General features: G+C 44.1%; 1 protein-coding gene across 2 annotated transcripts in view; it reads left to right on the forward strand.

Moving 5' to 3' along the window:
- Positions 1-19,716, forward strand: part of camk1b (calcium/calmodulin-dependent protein kinase Ib) — a 48,730-nt gene extending 29,014 nt beyond the window's left edge. For both annotated transcript variants that reach the window (XM_036531071.1, XM_036531072.1), the window contains 10 exons: positions 4,439-4,570; positions 9,632-9,706; positions 13,743-13,881; positions 15,015-15,141; positions 15,512-15,587; positions 15,929-16,041; positions 16,651-16,729; positions 17,233-17,320; positions 17,863-18,004; positions 18,529-19,716. In XM_036531071.1, the coding sequence (XP_036386964.1) occupies positions 4,439-4,570; positions 9,632-9,706; positions 13,743-13,881; positions 15,015-15,141; positions 15,512-15,587; positions 15,929-16,041; positions 16,651-16,729; positions 17,233-17,320; positions 17,863-18,004; positions 18,529-18,632 (1,075 nt within the window). In that variant the 3' untranslated portion in view covers positions 18,633-19,716. The remainder of the gene's footprint in view (positions 1-4,438; positions 4,571-9,631; positions 9,707-13,742; positions 13,882-15,014; positions 15,142-15,511; positions 15,588-15,928; positions 16,042-16,650; positions 16,730-17,232; positions 17,321-17,862; positions 18,005-18,528) is intronic.
- The last annotated feature ends 4,853 nt before the right edge of the window (positions 19,717-24,569 follow it).

The raw sequence follows: 24,569 nt of genomic DNA on the forward strand, positions 1-24,569 counted from the left end.
TCAGTAAATAGCCAAGTTTGCTCAGGGATCCTTTGCTCTTTGCCTCAAGTGCATTGGTGTGTTTTTTGAGCCCACATGTGTAACTGTGTGACATGCATGTGACTAGACTGTGTGTGTGTGTGTGTGTGTGTGTGTGTGTGTGTGTGTATGTAAGAGAAGGAGAGACTGTGTAACTGTTTGTGTGTATGACTGTGAACCTGTGTGATATGTGTGTGTGTATGTGAGAGAAAGAGAGAGAGAGAGAGAGAGAGACTGTACGTGACTGTACCTGTATGATGCGGATGTGACAGTGTGTACGTGCGTGCAGTTATCTAGTAGCAAGCACTCACTTGACCCCAACATGGCACCGGCACCACTTCTGGCCTTTCAGCGGCGCGACTCACATTCTGTTCACAGCAGTAGCTCCACTGCAGGAATTTGAACCTTTGACCTCCTGGATGTGTTCCCAGAACCCCGATGTTTCCGTATGGTGTCCCCAGTAGAGAGCAGGCAAATGCCAAAAAGGCCAGGAAAGAGTCAAGTCACCATCATTACACTTCTGTTTCAAACACTTGTTTGCGTGTCCCTGTGCAGTTTCGTGCGTTACAGCCTGGGACCTGCTGAAAGCACTGCTCCTGAGGATTTGCTCAGAAAGAAACCCAATGCTTTGTTTCTGTTTCCACCACAGTGTCCTTGACAGGAGGCACAAAGGAAAGCACACACATGCCAATCAGAACAGCCTGTCTGCCAGACCTCTGTGTTAACAGGGAGGTCAGCCACTGGCAGGACCCCAAAACATTAAGTACATTTTGTCATTTTACAGAGTTATAAATAGTACATGTCCTCCTCTATGGTCGGGCTGTTTATGTTTTCAGACAAAGAGAAGAAGATCTCTGCTCAGAGTTTGAACAAAAAACAAACCGATCCTTTGTTCTGTTAACACCTATGCTTGTGTGTGTTGGGGAACACTCAAAACATCTGTGAGAAAAATCTGTTTGTAGCGTCACCATTAAAAGTTTCCTTCAGAATGCCCAGTGGATTGCTCTGTGGTGTTTTGTTCTGGGGGCTTAGCAGCCTTTTAAAGATGTTCTGTAAGCTGTATGCAGTCTGTGGATTTTCGCTTGCTTTTCTTGCACAAAGCCAAGCATGTATGCAGTTCTCTCGCTGTGGAGACCAAACCCACAACCCACTGGTGACTAGCCCAGCTCCCTGCCCACAGAGGGCCCCTGCTCTTATCTGCCCACTCCAGAATTGGCAGTGGTGTCACCCACAGAGCATGCTAGACAACAGCTAGGGAAGACCCAGTTGCTGGTGCAGATTCCTTCACTCACTTCCCCTTGTGCCCCCAGCCCCCACCCACTCACTCGCATAGTTCAGAGAAGTGACATTCAAAGAGTCACACTTATGAGAAATAAGGCGTGCAGCCACTGCCAGTACTGTAAAATGGCTAGTTATGTCTCTTCCCCCATCTCTCTCCCTGTTCCTCTGTGCTTTATTCCTCCTTCTGTCTCCTTGTTCCTGTCTTTTTCTCTCTCCCTCTCCCCCTGTTTCTCTCCCAGTTTCTTCTCCCTCTCTCTTTTTCCATCTCTGTTGCTCTTTCTGCTCACTGTTGGGACACTATGATCTCACTTGTTCCTGGAAAGCTTTCCTCAGTGGATATCACTCTCTCTCACACACACACACACACACACGGTCCTGGTGTGGTAGTTCAGATGCCTGTTCTGGGAAGGCTGTAGCATGGTAACCCCAGGCCCTGTGAGGGCAAGGCTACAGGAGGCTTTTTATCCCAGGGACTCCTAAAAGGAAGCTGCTCCTCAGGCGGAGACATGTTACACATACAGGTGCTCTGTGTGGAGGCAGTCAGATCTTCAGGGGAGATTTTGAGTTGTTTTGATTATGGTGTTGGTCCTAAGCACTCTGTTGTTTGTGTGTCATGTATGTCTAATGTCTAATGCAACGTTTCCCAAAACTCTCCTGGAGGACCCCTTGTCCTGCATGTTTTAGATCTCTCCCTGCTCCAGCACAGCTGATTTAAATGATCAGTTTGTTATTAAGCAGCTTCAGGAGTTCATAATGAGTTGATCATTTGAATCAGCTGTGTTGGAACAGGGAGAGATCTAAAACATGCAGGACAAGGGATCCTCCAGGAGAGGTTTGGGAAATGCTGGTCTAATGTTACATTTACAACAGCACCTAACTCAATTGTGTACAACAAATTCCCCCCTGGGGACTATAAAATTGATCTTATCTCATCTCAAACTTAAGCCAGCTCTCAGCCCAGTGCTGTCTTCTGTTGGGTAACATACTTCATTTCCACACATTTCTTGCATGTAACTCTGGTTAAAACTGATAACATCACCGTCTACAGTTCTTGTGTTCCTTTGAAAAAATGATTTGATTCTGCTGAAACTGTACTGGTGTTATTCTTGAGATTGTTACATGCCAACCTTCTCAGTTTGGCTATCGGGCCTTTTTCATTGGAAATGCGATGTATTATATGCTTGGCTGACAAAATGAAAGTGAAAATGCTAAGCCCACGGGGTGAAACCCACACTCTGGAATATTAGTCTGAAAAGAAATGTATCATATACACTGAGCTGAGCTGAGAACTGGTATTATATTGAGATAATGATTCCTTAGAAAACACGTCTTTAGTTACGTAATTATTTTAGCAGATGGAAAACTTTCCATGTAATGTGGTGCCTGCTTGCATTTCACTGAGCCATGATGTTTCCTGCTTTGTTGCCATGCCAAATGAGAATTTGTGATTGTGTCCGATTCAATCAGATAAATCTCGGATTTATATGATTGGATATGAATTAATTTATTATCTGGTGACTACAACACAACGCCATCATTACCCATTATCTGTGTCTGTTGATTTCTTTCGCTGTCTCTGTGTACAAAAATGTGTGTGCTTGTGTGTGCGTATGAGCATGAATATGGGAGCCGTGTGTGTGTGTCTGTGTGTGTTTTTACGCCTGATTAATGAGTCTGTCAGCAGCGCATTGATTGCTAGGCTCTGCATGCCCCTCCCCAATCTCCCCCATCAGTGACCCAACAAATAAGAGATGATGAATCTGTATCAGAGGGGTGTGTGGGCAAAATCATGGGAATTTATCATGGGGATATCCTCTGTCTACAGCTGTTACTGCTGTATGTATACAACCTCCTCAAGGCCAGCACACTCCATACAATTTCAGTCCTCATTTAGCCCTGATAATTGCCTATCTGAGTTTGCTGTGAGCTTGGTTGTGTTCTTCATAAATGCTGAAACATTTTTGTTGAACATGTTATTGAACTTATGGCATGCCAGCCCTCTTTTGTTCACCACCAAGCCACCAATAATTTTCTGACATGTCTGAAATATTCACTAAATAGTGACTTGTTTCACTAATTAAGCTGTTGAGGACTGTCAACAACCAATGAAAAAAAGACTACTCCACAACATTCCAGCAGCTGTTTCTAGCACAAACATTTTGGGACAGAAAGAGATAATGAGGAAATGATTGGGCTTCAGTAACACCAGTGTTTGCTGGATAAATTAGCAGAGACCTGCGTCAGCCATCGTGAGATACTGCAGAAGCATGAGAAAGTACAGAAGCATGATAAATGAAAGCAAAAGTCAGGCAGCTTGGCAGAATAACTTGATTGAAACCTCCAGGCAAGCTGACAAGCTTGGGAATGGTAATCATGGCTGTGTGGTGAGGTGGGGACATGTACTGCAGTTGCCCTGATTTAAAACTTGTGTGGTGTTTCAGCCCTGACTCCCAACACTACAATAGTAGCCAACTTGTATGGTAGACCAGTTATGATAGTAGCGGTATGCTCTCATGTGATTGTAGGTGTTAAAGGGCACTTTGTGGGCTGTGCATCTCTTTGACCTGTGACTGCCGCTCTTACCAGCCTTACACATTACTGAGCCGGATTCAGTCACCCAGCTGTGTAACTTTGACAGCAAAGGTGTATGTAGGCTGGAGGTTTTCGGGGTTCCCCATCTGTGTCATGGCTTGTCTGATTGCTACAGGAGCTGATTGCAATGGTAATGAGTCACGTTATCTTGGGGTAGTCCCTGCTCTGTCTGTAGGACACGCTCTCGTCTTAACTTCCTCTCAATTTCCCGCCCTTTTCTTCCTCAAACTGGTGGCCATTTCCCATTCCAGTGCCAGCCCACATTGAGTTTCACTAACACTTCCCAGGCTTGAAATGATTGTTCATTTCTGGACATGAATGTCATCAGCCCTTAACTAGGTGCGAGTGAGATGTTGGTTGTTTTGACAGGGGATGAGGTAGTGATGCCTTTCTGCCAAGATCGGTGTTGTCCCTCCTGTTTCTGTGGAGCTGTGTGCTCTGTGTGTCTCCCTGTTTCTGTGGAGGTATGTGCTCTGTGTGTCTCACTGTGTGGAGGTGTGTGCTCTCTGGTACTGTCCCTCCTGATCTGATGGCTGGTGTGTTTCAGAGGGGCGTTCTCAGAGGTGGTGCTGGCAGAGGAGAAGAGGACCCAGAGACTGGTGGCTATCAAGTGTATTCCCAAGAAAGCACTGGAGGGCAAGGAGAACAGCATCGAGAATGAGATCGCCGTCCTTCATAAGTGAGTGTCTCACACACACACACACACACACACACATGCAGAAGCACAGGTACGCATCCACACTCAGACACCGGCTTTCTCATGTACACAAGCACACCCACACACACAAATACTTGTCCTTTCTTGCAAGTGCACACGAAGTATGCTTGCGACCAGTCACACATATACACACACACGCTCGCAGGCACTCACTTGCACACATACAGACGCGCATATACAACATACGATCGAAAAACACAGGAGGAAAAGCTCCACATTGCCTACTGTATCTTCTGCGCACGTGGAAGAGTTTGATGATTTAATTTCATCACCCTCTGTAAGAAAAATAATAATAACTGCAATTACAGTAATGATAGGGTTGGGTATCTTTTGTTAAAATCTCTGGAATTATGTACCGGAAATGTCAGAACTAAAGGAGCCACTGCTATTTATAGTGTCCCTGTTGCCAGGGTTACGGCAGACTCAGAGGCCTAGCAATTGCGAGGAGTTCCCTACAGCAGTGCGGTGAAGGAACAAGGAGAGACAGTTCAGCTGCCATTCCAGGGTTGCTAGGATTGTTACGCGCATATATGACCAAAACGCATTTCCACAGTTCCTTCTCTTTGTTGCCCTCTCAGAGCACGATTGTTTCTCCCTTGTGCAGTATCCTGCCCTTTGTTCCATGAAGTTATTGCTGCGCTGAATCCGTCATCTCAGTCTGTAATGGATGCGATTTTTATGTAACAGGAAAGCAAACCGCTTTTGACCTGCTCAAAATACGCTTGCAGCTCAAATGAAATGAGACATGCTGGTAGGGAGAGGAGCAGAAGCCAGTTAATTAAATTTCCTTTCTTAGTCTTCTAATTAACGTACACAGCAGCTGCTAACTTACAGCATGGCAATGCATCAGAAGCAGGCCCAGGAAAATTGTGCCTAGTCACTCTGGTTACATCAGACAGGAAGTCCATATGGGCGGTGGTTGGTCGTCAGTTTGAGATGTGGCAAATGTGTGACTTGGTCCCTTTGAATATTTTTTTTTTTCTTTGAGCATCCCTAAGCTGTACCCTTCCTGCGCCCCACAGAATCCTGGGCAAAGCCATTAACCAGGCATTGTTTACAGCTTTTCATTACCTCTGCTCACTCTGTTATGTCAATCAAATGCATTTTACTGCAGGCATAATTAAATTAAAAAGCTTTTAATCTTTTAGAACCAAATTTCTCAGTTCTACTGAAAATGATTGGCCGTCTGCCAATGATAACATAATGTGTTTTTTTTTTTCCCCAGGAGAACTGTTAGTCAGACCAGCTGACAAAAAAAACCCATCATGTATGTGCTCACACTCTAATATTAGACCCCACAGTTTCTTTCAGAATACTCCCTCTCTGTGAGAAAACCCTTTCTCTGAGAATACCCTATCTCCCTCTCTCTCTGTCTCTGAAAGGATATCACCCTGTATCCCTGCGAGAATATCGCTGTGTCCGTCTGAGAATACCCTCCCTCTCTGTGTCAGAATACTGTCTTTCTTAGGGAGCTTGGCAGAACTTGAATTTGATGTCTCAGCCATTTTTGACCTGTCTTTTTTCCTCTGCGCTGTCGGGTGATCGATAATACAGTATTTGATTAAAGTGGAGTAAGAGCCAGCATTTCACCGGAGCTCTTTAGTTCATTGTCAGTAATGTACTTATTGCCCACGGTACCTCTGGGGCCTCACGGGCAGCTGGTTAGCCAGCACATAAGAGCTGTTAAAGCAGTCCTCACAGTGAACAGGATCTATCCATCACAGGCAAGAAAAAGGACGGTGTGCCCAGAGGTCTGAAATCTGTCAGGCTGTGGAGGAATTCAGTGACTACCGCGTAGGGGTCTCTGTCAGTGATGCCTCCCTCTCTAGGCTGGGAGTGCTGTAAAGCTCAGTGAAACTGTGCTCCCACATTCCCCAACTGCCCCGCTGTAACCTGCTACCCTCTCTCTGTCTCTCCCAGCAGCAGTGTTTTGTGCAGGGGCTCCATGGTGCTCTGCACAGAGTGCTGGGAGATATTTTCCAGATTTCTGAACAAAATGGGGAGACTGAACCGCTGACAGGGGAATCTCTCCGGAACAATGAACAGTTCCTGTGTTCATTACCATGACATGCGCTGATGATGAGAAGGAACAAAGCCATCATTGCATGTGATCTCTCTTAACACCATTTTTCTTAAATTTTGACTAATATAATTTATCTGCAGCCAAATTTGTGACTTTTAATTTTTTCAATCGGGTAGGGGCTGAGATGGTGATGGATGACTCTGAGCTTTTGAAGATAATCTTTTAAATTCAGCAGGACAGAGCATGTCTTTTCCTCTGTTAGAGACACGGACTGTTCCCCCGCAGAGCTCAGACCAGCACGCGTCTGGGCCCAGCCCGATCAGCTAGGTGGAGGAGCAGCTGGGAAGTTCACGCCGGACTGACCCTCCGGCACGTTGCTGCTGACATCAGGCCATTACATTAGCACACCTTCTGTCAAGCGCTGAGTGAAATATCTGCCACAGCCTCCCAAAATTTACCTCAGTCACGCAAATTTGTATGTTACGGTTTCACAAATGAGTCACAGGTACACAAATTCATTTTAGTTTATTTCAGTCTTATGAATGTCTTCCTTTTTTGGTGACATGCCTTAATGCCCTTGCAATTAATTCTTTTTGAAAATGAGTATATTTAGTACTCTCCACTTAATCAGCTGGCCTGTATCTGTGAAATTCATCCTTTGATGGCTCTGAGGATGAACTCATAGCCCTCATTTCAAATGGATCATAGGAGAGCATTTTTAAGCAATCTTTCTCCTGGTGTCGGTCGGTGTTATATAATTACTTTATTTTTCTCATTTAAATGCACCTTTTAGTTGTATGTCTTTACTTAATGTAGAACTGAATAAATTAGGATGGGGAAAGGGTGATTCATTCTGCTGCTTGTAAGGTCTCCCAACAGAGCTGCATCTGTTTGATCTGTGTGTGGCAATACTGACACCTGGTGACTGAGACGTGTAGTACAAGATAACTCTGATATATTGTTATTTTATAACAGAACACAAGAGAGAAAGCAATAATTTACATGAAAGGAAGCGCTACTAGTTAAACCATTTCTGAGGTATTAAAGCCCAGGATCTTTATTCTCTTTATATTTTGAACCTTTTTTGTGGGTTGTTCAGTTGATTTACATAGTTTTGTATCGATACACAAAAACTATTCCGCTCAGCTAAGCATTAGTACTCCCAAGTTAAATGAATTCTCATCTCTGAAAAATGGAAATGTTTTAGTTGAGCAGGTTTGACAAAAATGATTAATTAGGTTTGGTTTCAAAAGAATATTCCCACACTGTAATTTAAACACTATAGCGAATATAATGCGATCCAAAATGTGAGTCCACATTTGGCTGCCTTTATCACCTGTTTCTCCAGCGGGCAAACACATGTGGGACATTACTTTATAAATGTGAAGTAAAAATGTTCCTTGTTAGTCCAGTCATTACATTAGTGGTCTATCATGATGCAACTGTCACAACAGGGCAGATCAACTGATACTAGGGGCCTGTTTTACTGAAAGCCTTTCCTACAGACTGCTACTTCGCTGGTGTTGAGCCTGCTTTGAGTGATGAAATCACTGTACATCATGTACCCACAAGACTACACAGTTCCTTGTAGCACTGCCTTGAATAGTCAAAATAAGTTAACCATGAGAGCATTGCTGTCCTTTGTGCATGTTGTGGAAGCAGAAATGTTTCCACCCTGGAAAGTTGTATTTCCCTGCACTGGAAGCTTTGACCTTTAATATGCCATTAATACAGATCGGCACATGGAACTGTATTCATTTGGGCAACGGTCTCACTTTGCAGCTGAACATGAAGGCAAGCCATGGGCCTGAAATTGTGTAGCTGCAGTTCAGAGCTCGGCTGCTTCATGTGGCGTCTCTCTAGAGCTCGCTCCCCCCGCGTGAGTCATGCCGCTACCTGGCCTTGTGTGGCATTGTGTAACCACCCCGCTGTTGCTTAAGCGCTCGGCTAGAGAGCAGAGGTTAATCATGGCTGGTGGGGGTGGCCCCTTTTGTGTTACGTGACGTGTGGAGCCTCACAGAAACTGGCGGAGTAGGGGACAATGCTGCCGTCATATCTGCGGAACGCTTTTCAGCGGAGGATGGTGTGGGCACACGTGTGTGCAGTCGCAGATGAATGGAGACTCATGCCCACAGAACGTCTCAGCCAATTCCGTACTGTCTCACCTCCGTGTAGGAATGCTCTGTCCACCCAGTCAGGGCTCAGCATGTTATCTAACTGGTTCCCAATGCTGGGACAGCATAGACGCTGAGACCGACCTGATATTTTGGGTGTGTTTCCAGTGTGCTGGAAGTGAGTGGAGCTCAGGATATCACGCCATGTGCTTATGTTACATATACATATAAAGATTAACAAAATCATGTTACATTTATGAATGTACAGTGTTACATTACTGTACAATAATCTAATATACTTTACAAACACACATAGTGCAAGTGCATGCTGTGCGGTACTAAACAAAGCTATTGGATGTCTTTGTCATGGTGTGTGATAAGCGCATGGGTTGAGTGTAGCATTAATGCACTGGGCTTAACCATAAAGACAGCCCAGACTCACTTAGCATTTTTTGTAGTAGTGAGAGGGGGAGAGTGGTAGTGTTCCAGGGTGACTGTGCACTCATAAAGTCTGTAAATAAGGTGCTACGCTATGACTACATCCCCTTACACACACATCCCCTCTCCCAGTGCTGCTTTACGGAAGAGGTATTGGTTTGTAAATTGTACCCCTCAGCTTGCTGAAAGCCTGGTCTGTGCTGTAGATGGGAAACAAACTTCTTTTATTTGCAGTAAATGTGATGAACCAATGTCCTTATTCAAAAAGATGATTGTGGGTGATATGTGTTTAGCTGTCCTTTTTTTGGTAGTAAACTTCACAGTAGTCTACACAGAGGGCTCCTGGTTCATCTTTCACATGAAGAAAGGATGATTTTCAGCACAGCACTGCCAGGTGTGCTGTATTTGCTTTTACTGGTCTGATACTATTCTGTCCCTCTCTTCCAGAATAAAGCATGCTAACATCGTCTCCCTGGAGGATATCTTCGAGAGCAAGTCCCACCTCTACCTTGTCATGCAGCTGTGAGTCTTCATTCCCTCTCTTCTCCTTTCTGATACTCTTAGAGGTGCAGCACTTTTGTTAAAAGTGCCATCAAACTGCTCTCCAAAGCAGCCATGAATTTCATCTTAGGCAAATGGGGAAAGTAGGATGTCTGCTAGGACTTTATGTGAGAATATCTCCCACTTCAGTTGTAAAACCTATGTTTGTATATCAACGGTAGTAATGTCCAAAATGATATTATGGTGAGCTTGTTTGCTAGCTATGATATTTTTACAGGCTTTTAGGGATATTGGGGCCGTATACCAAGGCCTAAATTCTATGGACAAATCAATATTGAAGAAGATATGGGAAGTGGGACTATGTTGGATGTATCTTAAATAAAATGCATTTGAGCAATATATTTTAGGTACAGGTAAACCTCTCTGATGGCCATTTTAGGTCATTTTCATGGTCCTCACCACCTGGGTATTGTAATGTCAGACAGTGGGGCAGTTCCCTCAACTGCCTTGAGCCAAAACGGTCCGCTTTGACAATGCAGAAAACAGCTTAGGACTGTTGGAAGGGCCTCTTGAATTGCTTTTGCATTCATAGCGCTGCAATACTGTATGAATTCACAAGGAAAGAAATGCAACACAACCACAGATGGCACAGCGTCTGGAGTAAGCTGGGAACAGGTGGCCCGTGGCTGTGTCGCAGTTAATTAGAGCCAGAGTCGGGGCCCCAATATTTTTAGCCATGTAAGCAGAGAGAATGTTAAGAATGATTTCTTACCACGCATTGTTACATAAACACAGTCTTTGAGATTTCACAAAAGTCAGGGATGCTACACTTGAATAGTGATACCAAATGATGTGTGTTGATTGAAATCGCTTTGCTCTGTTGTTTTTCCCATAACATTAGTATGTTAGCATGATATGTCCTTCTGATTCTTACATAGTGTATAGTTTGTTCTTTTGACTATGAATCCTGTGATGTGCAGCTATAGAGAAAACCTGTAATGGCTGATGCCCTGCCCATAAGGACAGCAAAATCAAGAAAATGACAAAATAATGAAGCAACTGTTGCATTTATAAAGGGGTACTCCAATGACATGAAGGCTGACACTTCATAGTAACAGCGGAGTGGCCGGAACCACTCTGCCCACCCTCTCAACCCCAAAGAAGTTTTCATACCCTCAACCAATGTCAGTGATTCATAACCAACAGTAAGGAGCCACAGCTCATTTACACTCTCTGCCATGGACAAACACTGGCAGCTTATTGCAGGTTTTGAGAGATAGCCGAAACGAATGTCTGGGATTCGTCCGAGATGTTCCAAGGACGCTGTTCCCGTCAAAGCAAACAAACACACGTGGTGCGTAGGAGGGTGGGAGCTGGCGATGTCCCATGAGGTCTCACAGTACGGCCCTCTGCATATGGGGAAAGTCTGGCCATTAGTCATGCGGGCCTCAATATCTCTGACTGTTAATTAGTCCTCTGCCGAAAAAGGTCGTTAAACTGTAGAGTGAAACAGTCAGAAGTCTAGCATTGCTGTCACAAATGTTGTCCTTTTAATTACCCCCTCCTCCACAGATACCTCCGTCCATCTTTCCACACCTCTCTGTCTCTCCTGGTCTCTCTTCTTCCCTCTGTCTCTCCCTCTCTTTCTCTCTGTCGTACACACGTTGTCTTCCTTCCTTCTTCTGTCTCTCACACACACACATTCACTCTCACCCTTACTCCTCTCACTTTCTTACTTTCTCTCACCCCCACTCTTTCTTTTTCTTTCTCTCCTCACTCCCACACTCTCTCATGGGCGGGGGGGGGGGAGACATTTGGTGCCCACAGAGCTACTCCGTGAGGACATGCCCAAACCTGCTGCCACCCACCTGCCATTACTGAATGCCAACAGAGAGTAGAGAGCGCACAGGCCTAGTTACTGAGTTAGTCATCGTGTGGGCAGGTGACAGGGTAGAAGGTTTTGTAGCGTACACCTGCGTGGAGTGTTAAAGGGCCAACCTTCAAGCTGCACTATCATGACTCCACAGGTGTTAAAATGAACAGAAACAGAAGATCTATATTCTGCATACTTGGCTACCACATTGCACTGTAGTGCCAGTGGAGCTGTTCTGGCATAATGCTTAGATATTTGGGAAAAATTATGGCAAAAAATGGAGGGAAAGGGTGAGCATTAGGTGGGATGTGTGGCAGGATAGCAGAAGCAAGATTCTCAGAATGAGGTCTGTTAAATACAGAAAGTATAGATTTCATCCAACTCTATGTCAGTGTACTTCTCTCTGCTTCAGTGAAGTCTGCATAACCCGTGTGATTAGGCCATTTAGTGACATTTTACCATCTTGATGTCTCAAAGCCCTTTTTAAAAATGTGGTTACTCTGCTGTTGTGAAGGGGTTGCCCTTTTAAGAGTTGCTATCCATTTAAATGGCTTGAAACCTAGAACCCCTTTAAGAAGATGGAGGATAAAAGTGAAATTTGGCTACTTCATTTGTGCCCTACTTATCTTGTGAGCTCATTCTTAAAGCATAGCTTGCAGAAGAGCATATGTGCTATTGTGCCTGGTGAAAAGGGATCCAAAGCCATATAGATTAAATAGTTTTGCTGGACTCGCTTTATGACTCTGTCAATTTAAGAATGAATGACAGGTGTCACTATTAATCTGTGGTTCTCACCCCACTGCCTGATACAGTAGCGGTCATATACTACCAACAGCAGTTCTGATGCCAGTTTATTTGTGTTAAAAATTGTACACAGCACTGCCAAAGCTGGCCTTCAAACAGATTTTTTGGCATCTCATTCACTGCTCTTACTCTTGTGAAAAACACAATTTTCATTTTTTAAACCTCAACCAGATTTTGGCTGGAATGGAATCATGAAACCCACACGGCAGTCACTAATGGCAAATCTGGCAGTGTTGCTGGGATGCTGTTAGCTCTTTGTCACGCTAAAGCCGATAGCATTAGATTTGGATTATGTGTTTATTAGGGTCCACGCCCACCTCAATCTGGTCCTTGATGAAATAATTCAAATGATTAATCAAATAATCAAATAATTCTGAGCAGGCCGTATGTTTCCAGCAAGCTGCTGCAACTAGAATATTAAAAAGTGGGGATTTTTTTTCCTAAATCTCCTTATCCAAAGGATTTTATTTTTTCTCTATGACTTCTTTTTAAACACTGTTGTGGTTACATAACGTTATCCCATCATTACCCAGCTATTGACGTGTGATGATCCCATTCATTGTCCCAAATCTCCCCTTCACCCTCAGGTCAAACGTACAGTTGTGTGTCAGTTAAATATTACATCCAACATGTTGATTTGTCATAAGATTGACACAGGGCATGTCTGATCTGCCCCAAAAGTGCCAAAGTGAATGTAACCCCCCCCAGTGTCCTCACATGGACTTTTGTGGTTCTGCGATGTGCTGTCTCATTGATTTGCTCATGCCAGGACTCAGCTGGCCGAGCTTATGTTTGTGTGCCAGACATTGCACGTACCTATGGCTGTTTTGAGCTTTCATTCATATGTATTTTAGGATTTTTTATAGATTTATTTTTTTTATTAAGGCCTTATGCCAGTAACAGACTTTGGAGAGGCATGCAGCATTGTGGCCTAATCAGAGATCAGCCCCACAAACCTGGTACGCAGTTTGGCACTGCGGTCTGAAGCAAACAGGGTGTGCAGCTGAGATACCCGTGCCAGGCTCGTGGGGTAGAGACATTGTCTGTCGTTGAGCCTTAGCAGCCATCATGATCTCTGGGTGATGGGATTTCAAACAGGGCCGAGGATGGTCTGCTGCCATTGGTTGAGGGGCGGTTTAGAGGTGTGGCTCTATACAAGAGGGTCATAGGCTAGGGGATGTGATGCGCTTCTGCTGTACCGTTGGGCAAGGTACTTAACCCACAATTGCCTTAGTGAATATGTATAAATGGACGAAATTGTAACCTATGTTTGTCATTCTGGATAAGAGCATCTCCTAAATGACAATAAGGTAATGAAATGTAACGTACCCTCTTTAAAACTGTGGACTGTGTAGGCTTGAACTAGTTTCTCCCTCTCAGCGTGTCTGGCGGGGAGCTCTTCGACAGGATCGTGGAGAAGGGCTTCTACACGGAGAAGGACGCCAGCAAGCTGATCCAGCAGATCTTGGATGCTGTGAAGTACCTCCATGACATGGGCATCGTGCACCGGGACCTGAAGGTGAGCCGGAGGGAGCGTACAGGAGGAGGAGCCAGGAGGGGGAAAGGTGTAAAGATGCGGTGAAGGGATGTGAGATAGGGGGTGAGAACATATGGAGTGATTGTTGAGAGGAAGAGGAAGGAGGAGTCAGGCTATGGAGGGTGAGGGTGATAAGGGTTTAAGATTTCAGCGATAAAACCTCTGATTGTCTCTACATAAGCAGTGAAGGGCTTATCGGAATCATCCAGTCAAATAGCAAATTAAATAACAGCTAAACTTGCTGTCTAGCTGTTCGATCAAAAATTAGGATTTTTTTTGCTACTCTTCCTGCCAAGTATAGTGCCGTGGTTTACAAGAACATCACATAGTGTTTGTAGTAAAGTGCAGTCTGAAAACATCTGCACAGGGCTGAGAGGAACACGAGCACACTCCAGTGAAGCCATCGCTGAGGAGGCTCATGCATTTTTAAAGAGCAAACTCGTGTAAAAGAAGTGGTTCTTGTTAACAGACCTGTCTCACACTTCCGTTATTTATTTATTTGTTTGTTTTTTCCTCGCCGCAAATCGATTCCCTGTAGCTCTGAGGGCCTCGATTTTGTGTCTCGTCCTGGGCTTTGCGGTGAACTGCTTACCGTAGGAAGCTGGTCTAAATTACGTTCATTACTTCCCTTCCCTAATTGGCTAATTTGTTTACAGGCAGTGCACTGAAGCGCAAACAGATTGATCCTTATTTGGATAGCTAATTAAGACCTCTGTAGAGACTGTGAGCAAGGAGAGAAAGAGACTGTCATCTTACCTTCACTGTTGATTGGGTGTTCCCTCTGGTCTCCCTTAGCATCACATTGCTAGCACAGTATAACCGCAGATATTTGCTCCTGAGTGATTTCTTTTCTAGGAGGTTCTGGTTGGTTTCAGCACAGGTTTCAGTGCTGCCTGTGTTGCTGCACTAGCTAATGATAATCTGTTTCAGACCATGCCCTGTCAAGAATGTCCATAACTAGCCATCAAATTAGAACACTTACAGCTTCAGCAGTGGGAGATGGGAGAAAACCTCACTGTGAAGCACACAGTCCCGAATGTCTTTTCTATAGAATATCTAGGGTGAAACATGGAACACTGCGGCCATGTGACCTGGTTGTGTGTTCTCCTTTGCAGCCAGAGAACCTGCTTTACTACAGCATGGAAGAGGACTCCAAGATCATGATCAGTGACTTTGGACTGTCCAAGATTGAGGGCTCTGGGAGTGTGATGTCCACTGCGTGTGGGACCCCTGGATATGTGGGTACGGAGGTGACATCAGATGGAGCTGCTGTTTGAGCTTGTCGGTTTCCTTTGAACTCCTGCTCTCTGAGTCTGATTACATGGGGGTATATACACACAGCTCCAAATGCTCAAGGAATGAAATGAAAATATTTAACAGAATAAAAACAGAATTTAACAGAATCAATAAATAGTGATAAACTGTCTTGTTTAAATATGCAATTTATATTGAGGTAAGATACTCTGCTGTGTATTTTTAGTCCCATAAAGTCAGCTTTGAGCATTTCAGGATTGCCAGATTTATGCTGTTATTCTAGTTGGTCAGGAGCACTCAGATATGAAGGAGATGAATTGGAGAAATGAAAACAGTGTTGAATGGTTGTGTTTGGCAGCTCCTGAGGTGCTGGCTCAGAAACCATACAGCAAGGCGGTTGACTGCTGGTCCATAGGAGTCATCGCATACATCCTGTGAGTGTCTGAAAGGGAACATGCTCTCTGTCAGGGCCGTGTTCACACAGGGCTGCTGTCTGTCTGATCTCTGCTTCTCCATTCCAATCTCATTCTTGTCCTTACAGTTGTGACACTCCCTCTGCTTTATTTTTTTGTTAAATCTTTGACCCTCACCCCATCACACTTTTTGATGGTATACTCCAAACTTTCTTTAAAACAACTTAGACTCCTGACCGACAGATTGTGGTGTGTGACCCTTGATAGCGTTAGTACATGATAACCGTGTTGGTATTCTCGATGTCATACTGTTACAATGCCTATGTCACCCATGACATTTCTTTGTTTCCACTTTCATTCAGTTTATGTGGATACCCTCCATTTTATGATGAAAACGATGCCAAGCTCTTCGAGCAGATCTTGAAAGCGGAGTACGAGTTTGACTCTCCGTACTGGGACGACATCTCAGACTCAGGTAGCATGGCTCATGTTTATAAAGACACTCTGGATTACACACGCATAAGGGAAGGCATCTCTCATGTGTTTAATGTTTAACACCATTCCTATTCTCCACATAGACTCTAGGGGTAAATTCCATACGTTTTTTTTTAATCTTCCTGGTTAAAGAGACACAACCACAACACAGAAATATGTTGTGGTTGCTGACCTGAATTTGATGTCTTTCAATTGCCCGCTGATGTCTCTCTTGTTGCCGGCTGTTGCACATTTATGGAAATTTCTCATTCATAGCGGCGTTGCCTAGAAGCAGTGCCAACCTGTCAATGTGCCTGTGAGATTAAAATGCAGTAATACAGTCTGAAAGCATAATGCTGAGCCCGGGGAGGGTGCTAAACAGAATGCTGGAACAGTCTAATGTGGAGCCAACGGCCACAAAGTAGCACGTGTATTGTGTATTGTTTTGGCCTGCGGCAATGTCACTTGGGTAATTTCGCCACTTTACAAATATTAACGTGGGTCTTAAAAAAAAAAAAAGAAGAGGAATTATTTGTGAAGTGTGGCTGGAGTTGGAGGGTAGAGCATCAGTGCTGAAAATGTGAGTTGTGACCACTTGCTCTGTTTTCAGCCAAAGACTTCATTGTTCATTTGATGGAGAAGGATCCCAGGAAGAGGTACACATGCGAGCAGGCCCTGCAGCACCCCTGGTATGCCACATTATTATTTGTGCACTGTCTGTTTGCTTAACAGATATACTCATAAGTAGGTAGTTACAAAGCTTTCCATACAGTTGAGATGATCAGTGTATTCTTCTGGATACGTCTTGGATGCCTTCCAGGGAAATGCCATTCTTAAGGCTACAAAAGTGATGCTTCCCCTCAAGATTTGACCCAGCAACCTTCTGGTTGCTAGTACCCACAAGTTCAATAGCCACTACTCCACACTGTCATTAACACTACTGTTTTTATCAATATAGTTTATAGTCTTTATGATTTTAAATGATTTTTTATTCTAACAAAGATCTTTCTCATAGGTAGAGCACAGTAGCATCTAAGCCAACAGAGTGTTGGTTTGTAGTTTGGAAGGGGGTGTGTTTGCAACTCCTCGTCTGGCTGGGGTTAAATTTGAGGAAGAGTGTGGGGGTGTAGTCTGTGGTGAACTGTCCTGTCCGGGCAGTCAACCTCATCATTGACTTCCTCTCTCCTTGCAGGATTGCTGGAGACACTGCCCTGGACAAGAACATCCACGAGTCCGTCAGCGCTCAGATCAGGAAGAACTTTGCCAAAAGCAAATGGAAGGTGAGCCCACCAGTGCTTGGCCTAAATCAGACACTACCCATCCTTTAAAGTCTGCTGAAGGCTGTCTGCTTAGACGGGCACAGCAGTAGATATTAGCATTAAGTAATGTATTAAATAATGGGATCATATTATAAAGTCTTACCCCCATTTCATCGCTGTGGTATTTTAAGGTGCAAATTATTATTATTTCTATTTTTTATACACAAATCCATTGAACTCTAATGTAATGGTTTAGCAGCCAAAGGAGGTGACAGAGATGATGGAGTGATTTTGACAAGCTGACTCCCTCTCTTGCAGCTAGCTTGAACCTTGTCTGGCCAACTATTGAAACCTGGTCATGCAGCACTTCTAATATTGTTGACACCCTACATGGATTTTTGATTGTGTTGTACTCTGCGTCACTTCTAAATCACTTTGGATAAAAGTGTTTGCCAAATGAATAAATGTAAATGTAAATAATGCCGATTGATGGTGTGCAGACACATTAGCTGTTTGTTTTGCGGTGATATTTTATGATATCGTGTCTGTGTGTGTTTCTGCAGCAAGCCTTCAACGCCACGGCAGTGGTCCGGCACATGAGGAGGCTACAGCTGGGCACCAGTCAGGAAGGCCCCAGCCAGCTCACCCCTACCAGCCCCTGCCATGGAGACCTGCTCCTGCCCGAGGGAGATGAAGAGGAGGATGGTGAGGCCCTCACAGAACCCCCACACCCCTCGCAGCACACCACACCACCTCATCAGCTACACACCGAGCTCTTACGTCACTCAAGACTACTGTACACACCAAACTCTGCACGAGTGTTGTACATCACACAAAACTAAACTTCGGAATTGTACATCTCTCAGAAGATGCCTACATACCAGTCTGTTCCATTGTCTAAAATGATACACTAATCTGCTCAATCACCTCAGTCTACACACTAGTATCTTACACTAGATCTTACACTGGATACACTAAAACCAAGGAGTCGATGATTCCCTCCATTTATACCCTAAATTACAGGACACTCAAGTCATACATTACTCAAAACTACACAGCAATGTTCTGTGATTGAAAACAAGCACCAAACTCTTACACTGCAGAAAGCTACATACTCTCATCTCTCATCTCGCAGCTCAAACACACGTATCAGTCTCTTAATAGGTGCAGAAGCAAAGGAGTCTGGTTTTGAGCCCTGCTCTGCTCTCCGTTATGTTTCTCCCTCACAGAGTCCCACTGTGATGGTGACTGTCCTAAGAGCGACTCCGGCAGCACGGAACAGGACAGCCTCCAGAACTGCGCGTACCGCTGCCAGCCAGCCAGCCGGGTCTGAGCAGAACCCCGTCACCATGACAACCTGTTTCACTGCAGCCCAGAACCCCAGTCTGGCCAGGAATACAGAGTTATTCCAGTTGCCCCCACCAGGGAGCGCTGCTGTGTAAAAAATCCAGGGTGGGGAGGGACACTATGCCAATGGAGGGAGTCACTAGGTGAGCGTTGACACAGAGAGAGGAGAGGAGAGGAACATTCCCAGGTGTATCATTGGTAATTTTGTGGGAGTCAGCTCAGACAGTTTTTTTTTTTTCTTTTTCATTTTTAAATGTACGTCTGTCCTTTTTCATCTAATTATCTATGGCTTTTTATAAACCTTTTCTTTTCTCTCCCAACAAAAGTGAAATCCCTGGAGGCGTGTGTCTGAGCTGGTGAAACCTAGCCCTGTGCTGTTCTGTGACTCACGGAGTCTTTTCCCCGGAGGGTTTACTGCAGAATGGCATTAGCAGAGGAGTCCTCTCCTGTGATAAGCAGTTTAACCCACTCTCTTAAATAACTCTAAACATACGTGATTGGTACAGGTGATCCACTCTTGGTCACTAAGAAAGCCCTGCTGCACACTATAAAACAGCTCTGTTGTTCTGTCATTTTAATATGGTACACAAGATGATTTTAACAGGCAGTCTGCAAGATTAACCGAATGTCTTTTTAAGTGTGTTGTTTCTTCACCTCAGGCTTGTGGTAAAGACATTTTCAGGTCCAATTGGATTTTAATGATGTAACGCTGTCTTAGCGAAGCCCTTATAAAAGACGGTACGAGACATTATCTCTTCAGTGCCTTGAGGACTGCGGTATCAAATGTTTGTCTTCTGGTATCTATTTCTTTTCATTCAAGTCAAAATAAACATTTCTGTCTGCCTGCACTGTAGGACATATACGCATAGATATTATTTTGTAAATTGTTTTATTTCTATCAGTTAATTTTTATTTTAATTTAATGTGGCAAATGCAACATACAAATGCAAAGCATCATTTTTTTATTACAACTTATCTCCAGGATATCAGTACATAATTCTCTTAGCCATAGTCATCCCTAAGTTGTTAGGTATCCCTTAGTTTTATCTCTGTTAGCCAGCGTTGCGTAGCAATATCAATTCTGCCATAACATTGAACATAGATTTGCCATTGTCGTTGAATTTGTCTGTTTCCAGAGGCCACTTCCAAGTTTCCCCACATGCGTCAGTGGATTCCTTCCTTTCTGATCTTTATTTGTTCAGTCATATTGGTATGAATGATTCCGGAATCCCTGTTTTCATTCCATCTAGATTACAACCAGTTTGCCATGGCTGAGGCCTCATGTAGAACCTGTGCTTGTGTCATTGCCCATTTCCACTTTTTTGGTAAGCGCCCAGGTGGGTGTTTATTATACAGCTTCACAGAGAACCTGAATTTTAGTTATGCCATATGCCACATGTTACTAATGTACCACTTCCCATGAAATGCTAAGGTGCTGAATGTTCCCTGATGTGTCGTTGATGTTATCAGAATTTTTACTCAAGGCAGAAACAGGATCAGGTTGTTAAAGTTCTTGACTTGAGAATCTCAACATTCCTTTCGAACAGAGAGATTGCAGGAGTTAGTATGTGTTTCATTGCACTTGCTAAAGTCCTTCCCGAGGTCAGAGGTGGTCCCCTTTTGAATTTACTGCTTGAGACATTTTGAATGCTAAGAAAAAATGTTTAGATCACCAAATATTGGTAGTGTTTCTCACTGAAGTAAAGCCTGCAGTAAGATTTCTTTTTTTCCCTTTGATTCTCTGCATCATTGCATCTGTACAGAAATGGCTGGAATTAAAGAATGTAATGGAGTGATTGTAATGTTCATTGTCTCATCTCATCTCTTCATTTCACTCTCTGTACCCCTGCCTTTCTCATGCACAATAATTTTGTGTCCTCCTGAAAAAAAAAATTACCACTTGCCACCAGATGCTCCAACATGTACTGAAACCACCAATAACACTTCTCTAGATCTGGAAATTGAAAACAATCCTTAGTGTTATGGGCAGGCATTTCCATGCAGTTGACCTGGGGCTTAGTTGAACCTGCTGAATTCACTTATTTCAGACACACCGGTCATTTGAGAATAAACATACGTAATTGGCTTTAATTGTTTTTTGATGAAAAAACGAAGGCAGTTTATAGAAAGGACCCGAGCCTGACAGTGAAGGAGGCTTACTTGACCCGTGACAGCTTCTCACTTTGGATCAGATCCGCCATGACACACTGCCAGGGAGATATCTCTATGTACTCTACAGTGTACAGTGGCCACAGTGAGTCAGTCTGTTGTGTTTCGTGGTTGTGGTCACTCTTTTGTTGTGCATGAGCTTTTCAGTATGTGGAAGGAAATGCAGTCCACATGACAGACAGGTCTGCGCCCCCTCAGCACACGCACACAAACACTCACATGTGTGCTTGGGAAGGAGGAGGTAAGCATGTGAGCCCGGTGCAGTGGTTAGTCCAGTTTCGCATGGCCTCTCTGTGTTGGGACATTTCCAATTTAATCCTAACCCCATGTTTTTCTTCAGAACATTTGTCACGTTTTCTGAAAGGGATAAGAAGGTTCTGGCCCACCAGACTGGCCGGCCCACAGTTTAAGAGGGCGAAACTGTCCAAAATCCATGGCCTGGACTCTCTATTCTGCGTCAGACTGGGTCCAGAAAAGGTTCCAGTTCCAAGCATCTGCATGTATTTGCGGGACTATGTCAAATGTGGAGAAAGTGCAGTGAAAGTTTGTTTTATAGCTGTTTATTGTATAAATAAATAAAAAAAGATTTCTACAGCATCACTTTATATTGTAAAAAGTTACAACTTCCTGGTTGTACATCTTGGCGCTGGTGAGTCTGTGGTGGCATGTTGCCTGGATGTGGGTTAGGGGGAGGGATTCAGCATTGCTCTCTGAAGGAGGGGAGACAGGGAAGTTGGGGAGGAGGGGGTGGAGGTGTTGTCTGTGTTGGGACCAACAGAAGAGGAAATGTATCCTGCAGTTTGGTTCATAAATTTCCCCCTACCACCATGCAGACTGTAAAAATGGCCAATCACACACGTCTCGGGTGTAGACCTTTCTGTCTGCCCAGGACTAGCTGTTGTCATTTCCTCAGTAAAACAAAGGCCGTTTATTTGTTACAAAAACCCTGGTTGTTCACCTCTTAGTCTGCCATGCAAGAAATTTATTCTCATACAATTGGCCTTAATTTAACATTGGCTCTTTTTAAGTTTGTAAAGGGGCTTCCATGGTTCTCGTTTAATCCAATTGATCCTCATGGTGTGAAATTTAAATTTTGAAATGTGAATCTATGAGTGTTGACACTATTGTCCTGACATGATGGGAAGGTAAAAAGAAGACTGATTTCCAATAGCTGTCCCCTCCTTCAGCCCAGGCTTAGCTGGGTCCTTGCGCTAAATTTGTGGGTGATCTCATTTTGTGCTTTTTGTTTGTTTCTGCTGTGTACCTCTTGTGGAAGAAGTATTGATCTAATGTCTGCATGGCCTGGTTTCTACTGTGTAAATTAATTATGAAATATTAATCTATACATAAATAAATATAAACACATGTAATTCCACTCTGTTGTTAAAAAATATAGTGAAGTGAGGAATCTTCATACCAGAAGACTTTTTTGTGGAGAATACATATTTCTTCCTGGTACAGTATAATCTGTACCAGGACAGCTGCACTGACTCAGAGGTCATATCTGTCGTGCGTTGTGGCATGCCCATGGCAAAAATTGATGCCATGTTTGTGTAAAATGCTGCTTTAGGGTGATGCTAGGCTGTGCGTTGATGTCATTGGTGTTTATCAATATTGTTTGGTTGCGAGTAGCGCAGTGGTTCTTTCTAGCCCTTTTGAGTAGTCCTGCCTTATTCCTCCCCAGCAGGTCACTGTTACTGTGGTAAGAGTGCACACAGTGGAAAGGGTACAGCACTTACGAGGAGGTCATTCAGAGAGGGGAGCTGATTAGCTAGAAAACCTAGCCTCTGTGTGGGACAGACATCTCTCTAAAAGCTTTCTGTTTAGTGCTCCCTGCTGATGTACAGACCTTGTCCTCTGGCAAGACAGTGTGGCACAGTGACAGCTCTGAGCCTGCTTTGCAGCCATGGCTTGGCAGGGCTGCTCTGATTTTTGCTGGTGTGTTGTGTAGAAAGACAGCAGAAGAGCATGTCTGTTTCTTCTGTGCAGCTGTGACCACAGTACACGGCAGCAGCCCATGTCTTCAGTATGTTTGGACAAGGTATAGACCAGTGGGAGGTGGAGGTGCTGCTCTCTGGAACTGGCAAACTGCCTACCTCTCACTCCTCTCCAGTCTGTTGTCTTTACCATCCCTGCTAGCTGCGAACCTACAGCTGAATCAGGCTCCCAAAACAGGGTGTGGATGCCTGTTTATTATTGGTGAGACATGCCCTGGTAAAAACAGGAATGATTCAGGGACAGCTTCTTGTGCAAAGGCAAGTATGTACACACTTGGAGATGGGTGACCTGCAGGTTAACTTTTAGACAACATACCAGAAATGGACAGTGTTTCTATGAACAGTATTTTTGAGGATGCAGTTAAGAAAGTGTTGGCTGGAAGGACTCACAGGACTGATTCAGGGACAGTAGATACTTGGAGATGGGTGACGATGCAGATTTACTGTACAAGCCGGAAATGTGTAGGGTTTCTGGGAGCACATTCAGAGCGCTGGCCCTGAACCAGTGGAGGAATGTGTCCTAAATACAGTTGCACACAAATGGCAGTCGTTCTAGCCTTAGCATTGAAAGGAACAATTCCTTATGCAAAATTTCTGTGAAGGGCTTACTCGTCAAAGTGGATGGTCTGCTTTTTTCCACAGTGTATTGAAATGAGAATGATTTTTGATCTGGCCTTTTCTCCTCTCAAATTTAGTGCATATCTTTTTGTTTGGTTGAAAAGCTAGGTTTGAACGTTCCTCTCTTTAATTGCGTTTGTAATTTCCCTTTGGTTTTGGTTTAGCGAGTTTACTGAGACAAGGTCAGTATGTTATAAATACGTATATATATATATAAATATATATAAATATCCTTTTTTGTAAAAGCTGTTCTGAGCTACTATTGTATGGATGCAATGCATCGTGAGTTATTGAATATTACTATGGAGTACTGCTCAACATTAAAGCCAATGATTTGTACTTTTGAAGATTTGTTATTGGCCAATAAAATAAAACTTCCTTGTCTATGCACTGTGCCTTTTGTCATCTTTCCAAGTGACGCTGTAGTCAAACCTTTAGAAGGAATATTTTGTGTTCTTCAGATGTGTTCAGATGAACAGTTCTTAAGGGAATATTTATCATGGTGTTTTGGCATTTTTTTGCAACATGGAGCCTCAGCTCCTGCCATCTGAATTCTGTCATATACTAGTTTACCACATGCTACTTGCTCCTACCTCATTTTGTAGTGGACCAGTTGTGTGGTATTTTGAGTAAGTCTCCTTGGAAGTGGATAGAGGAGAGCTCGAGTTATGTCAGCAATGGGATGCATGAATGAGAGAGAGAGGGAAAGAGGAGAGGGGCTAGGGTAATAGGTTCTGGAGCCCTCCGGGTTTTGGAAAGTCTCTGGCAAGGCAAAAGACTGTGTCTGCCTGTGGTTCACCATGGAGTCGAGAGGGAATGTGTTCTTTCAGGCCAGCAGTGAATCTGTACTTCGGGAGAGGGCTTTCTCCACGAGCCCACGGCAGGCCCTCCATCCTCTCTTCCCTGACCGAGACCACTGGAACCCCTCTTCCAACTAATCTCCCCTTCTCCACGAGACCACAGGGAGCTCTTCTCCTTCCCACTACAAAGGAACACTCTCCCTCCACTCACCGTCTCAACAAAACCACAGTGCCCCCTCCTCCCCCCTCCACCACCACAGAGGAATCCCTTCTTCATTAGACCGTGCTGGGGCTCTTCCCTTCCTCTCCTCCCCTCCTCTCCCCTGCCATGTGACCACA

Source organism: Megalops cyprinoides, chromosome 6 (assembly GCF_013368585.1).
Source record: "Megalops cyprinoides isolate fMegCyp1 chromosome 6, fMegCyp1.pri, whole genome shotgun sequence".
Classification (NCBI taxonomy): domain Eukaryota; kingdom Metazoa; phylum Chordata; class Actinopteri; order Elopiformes; family Megalopidae; genus Megalops; species Megalops cyprinoides.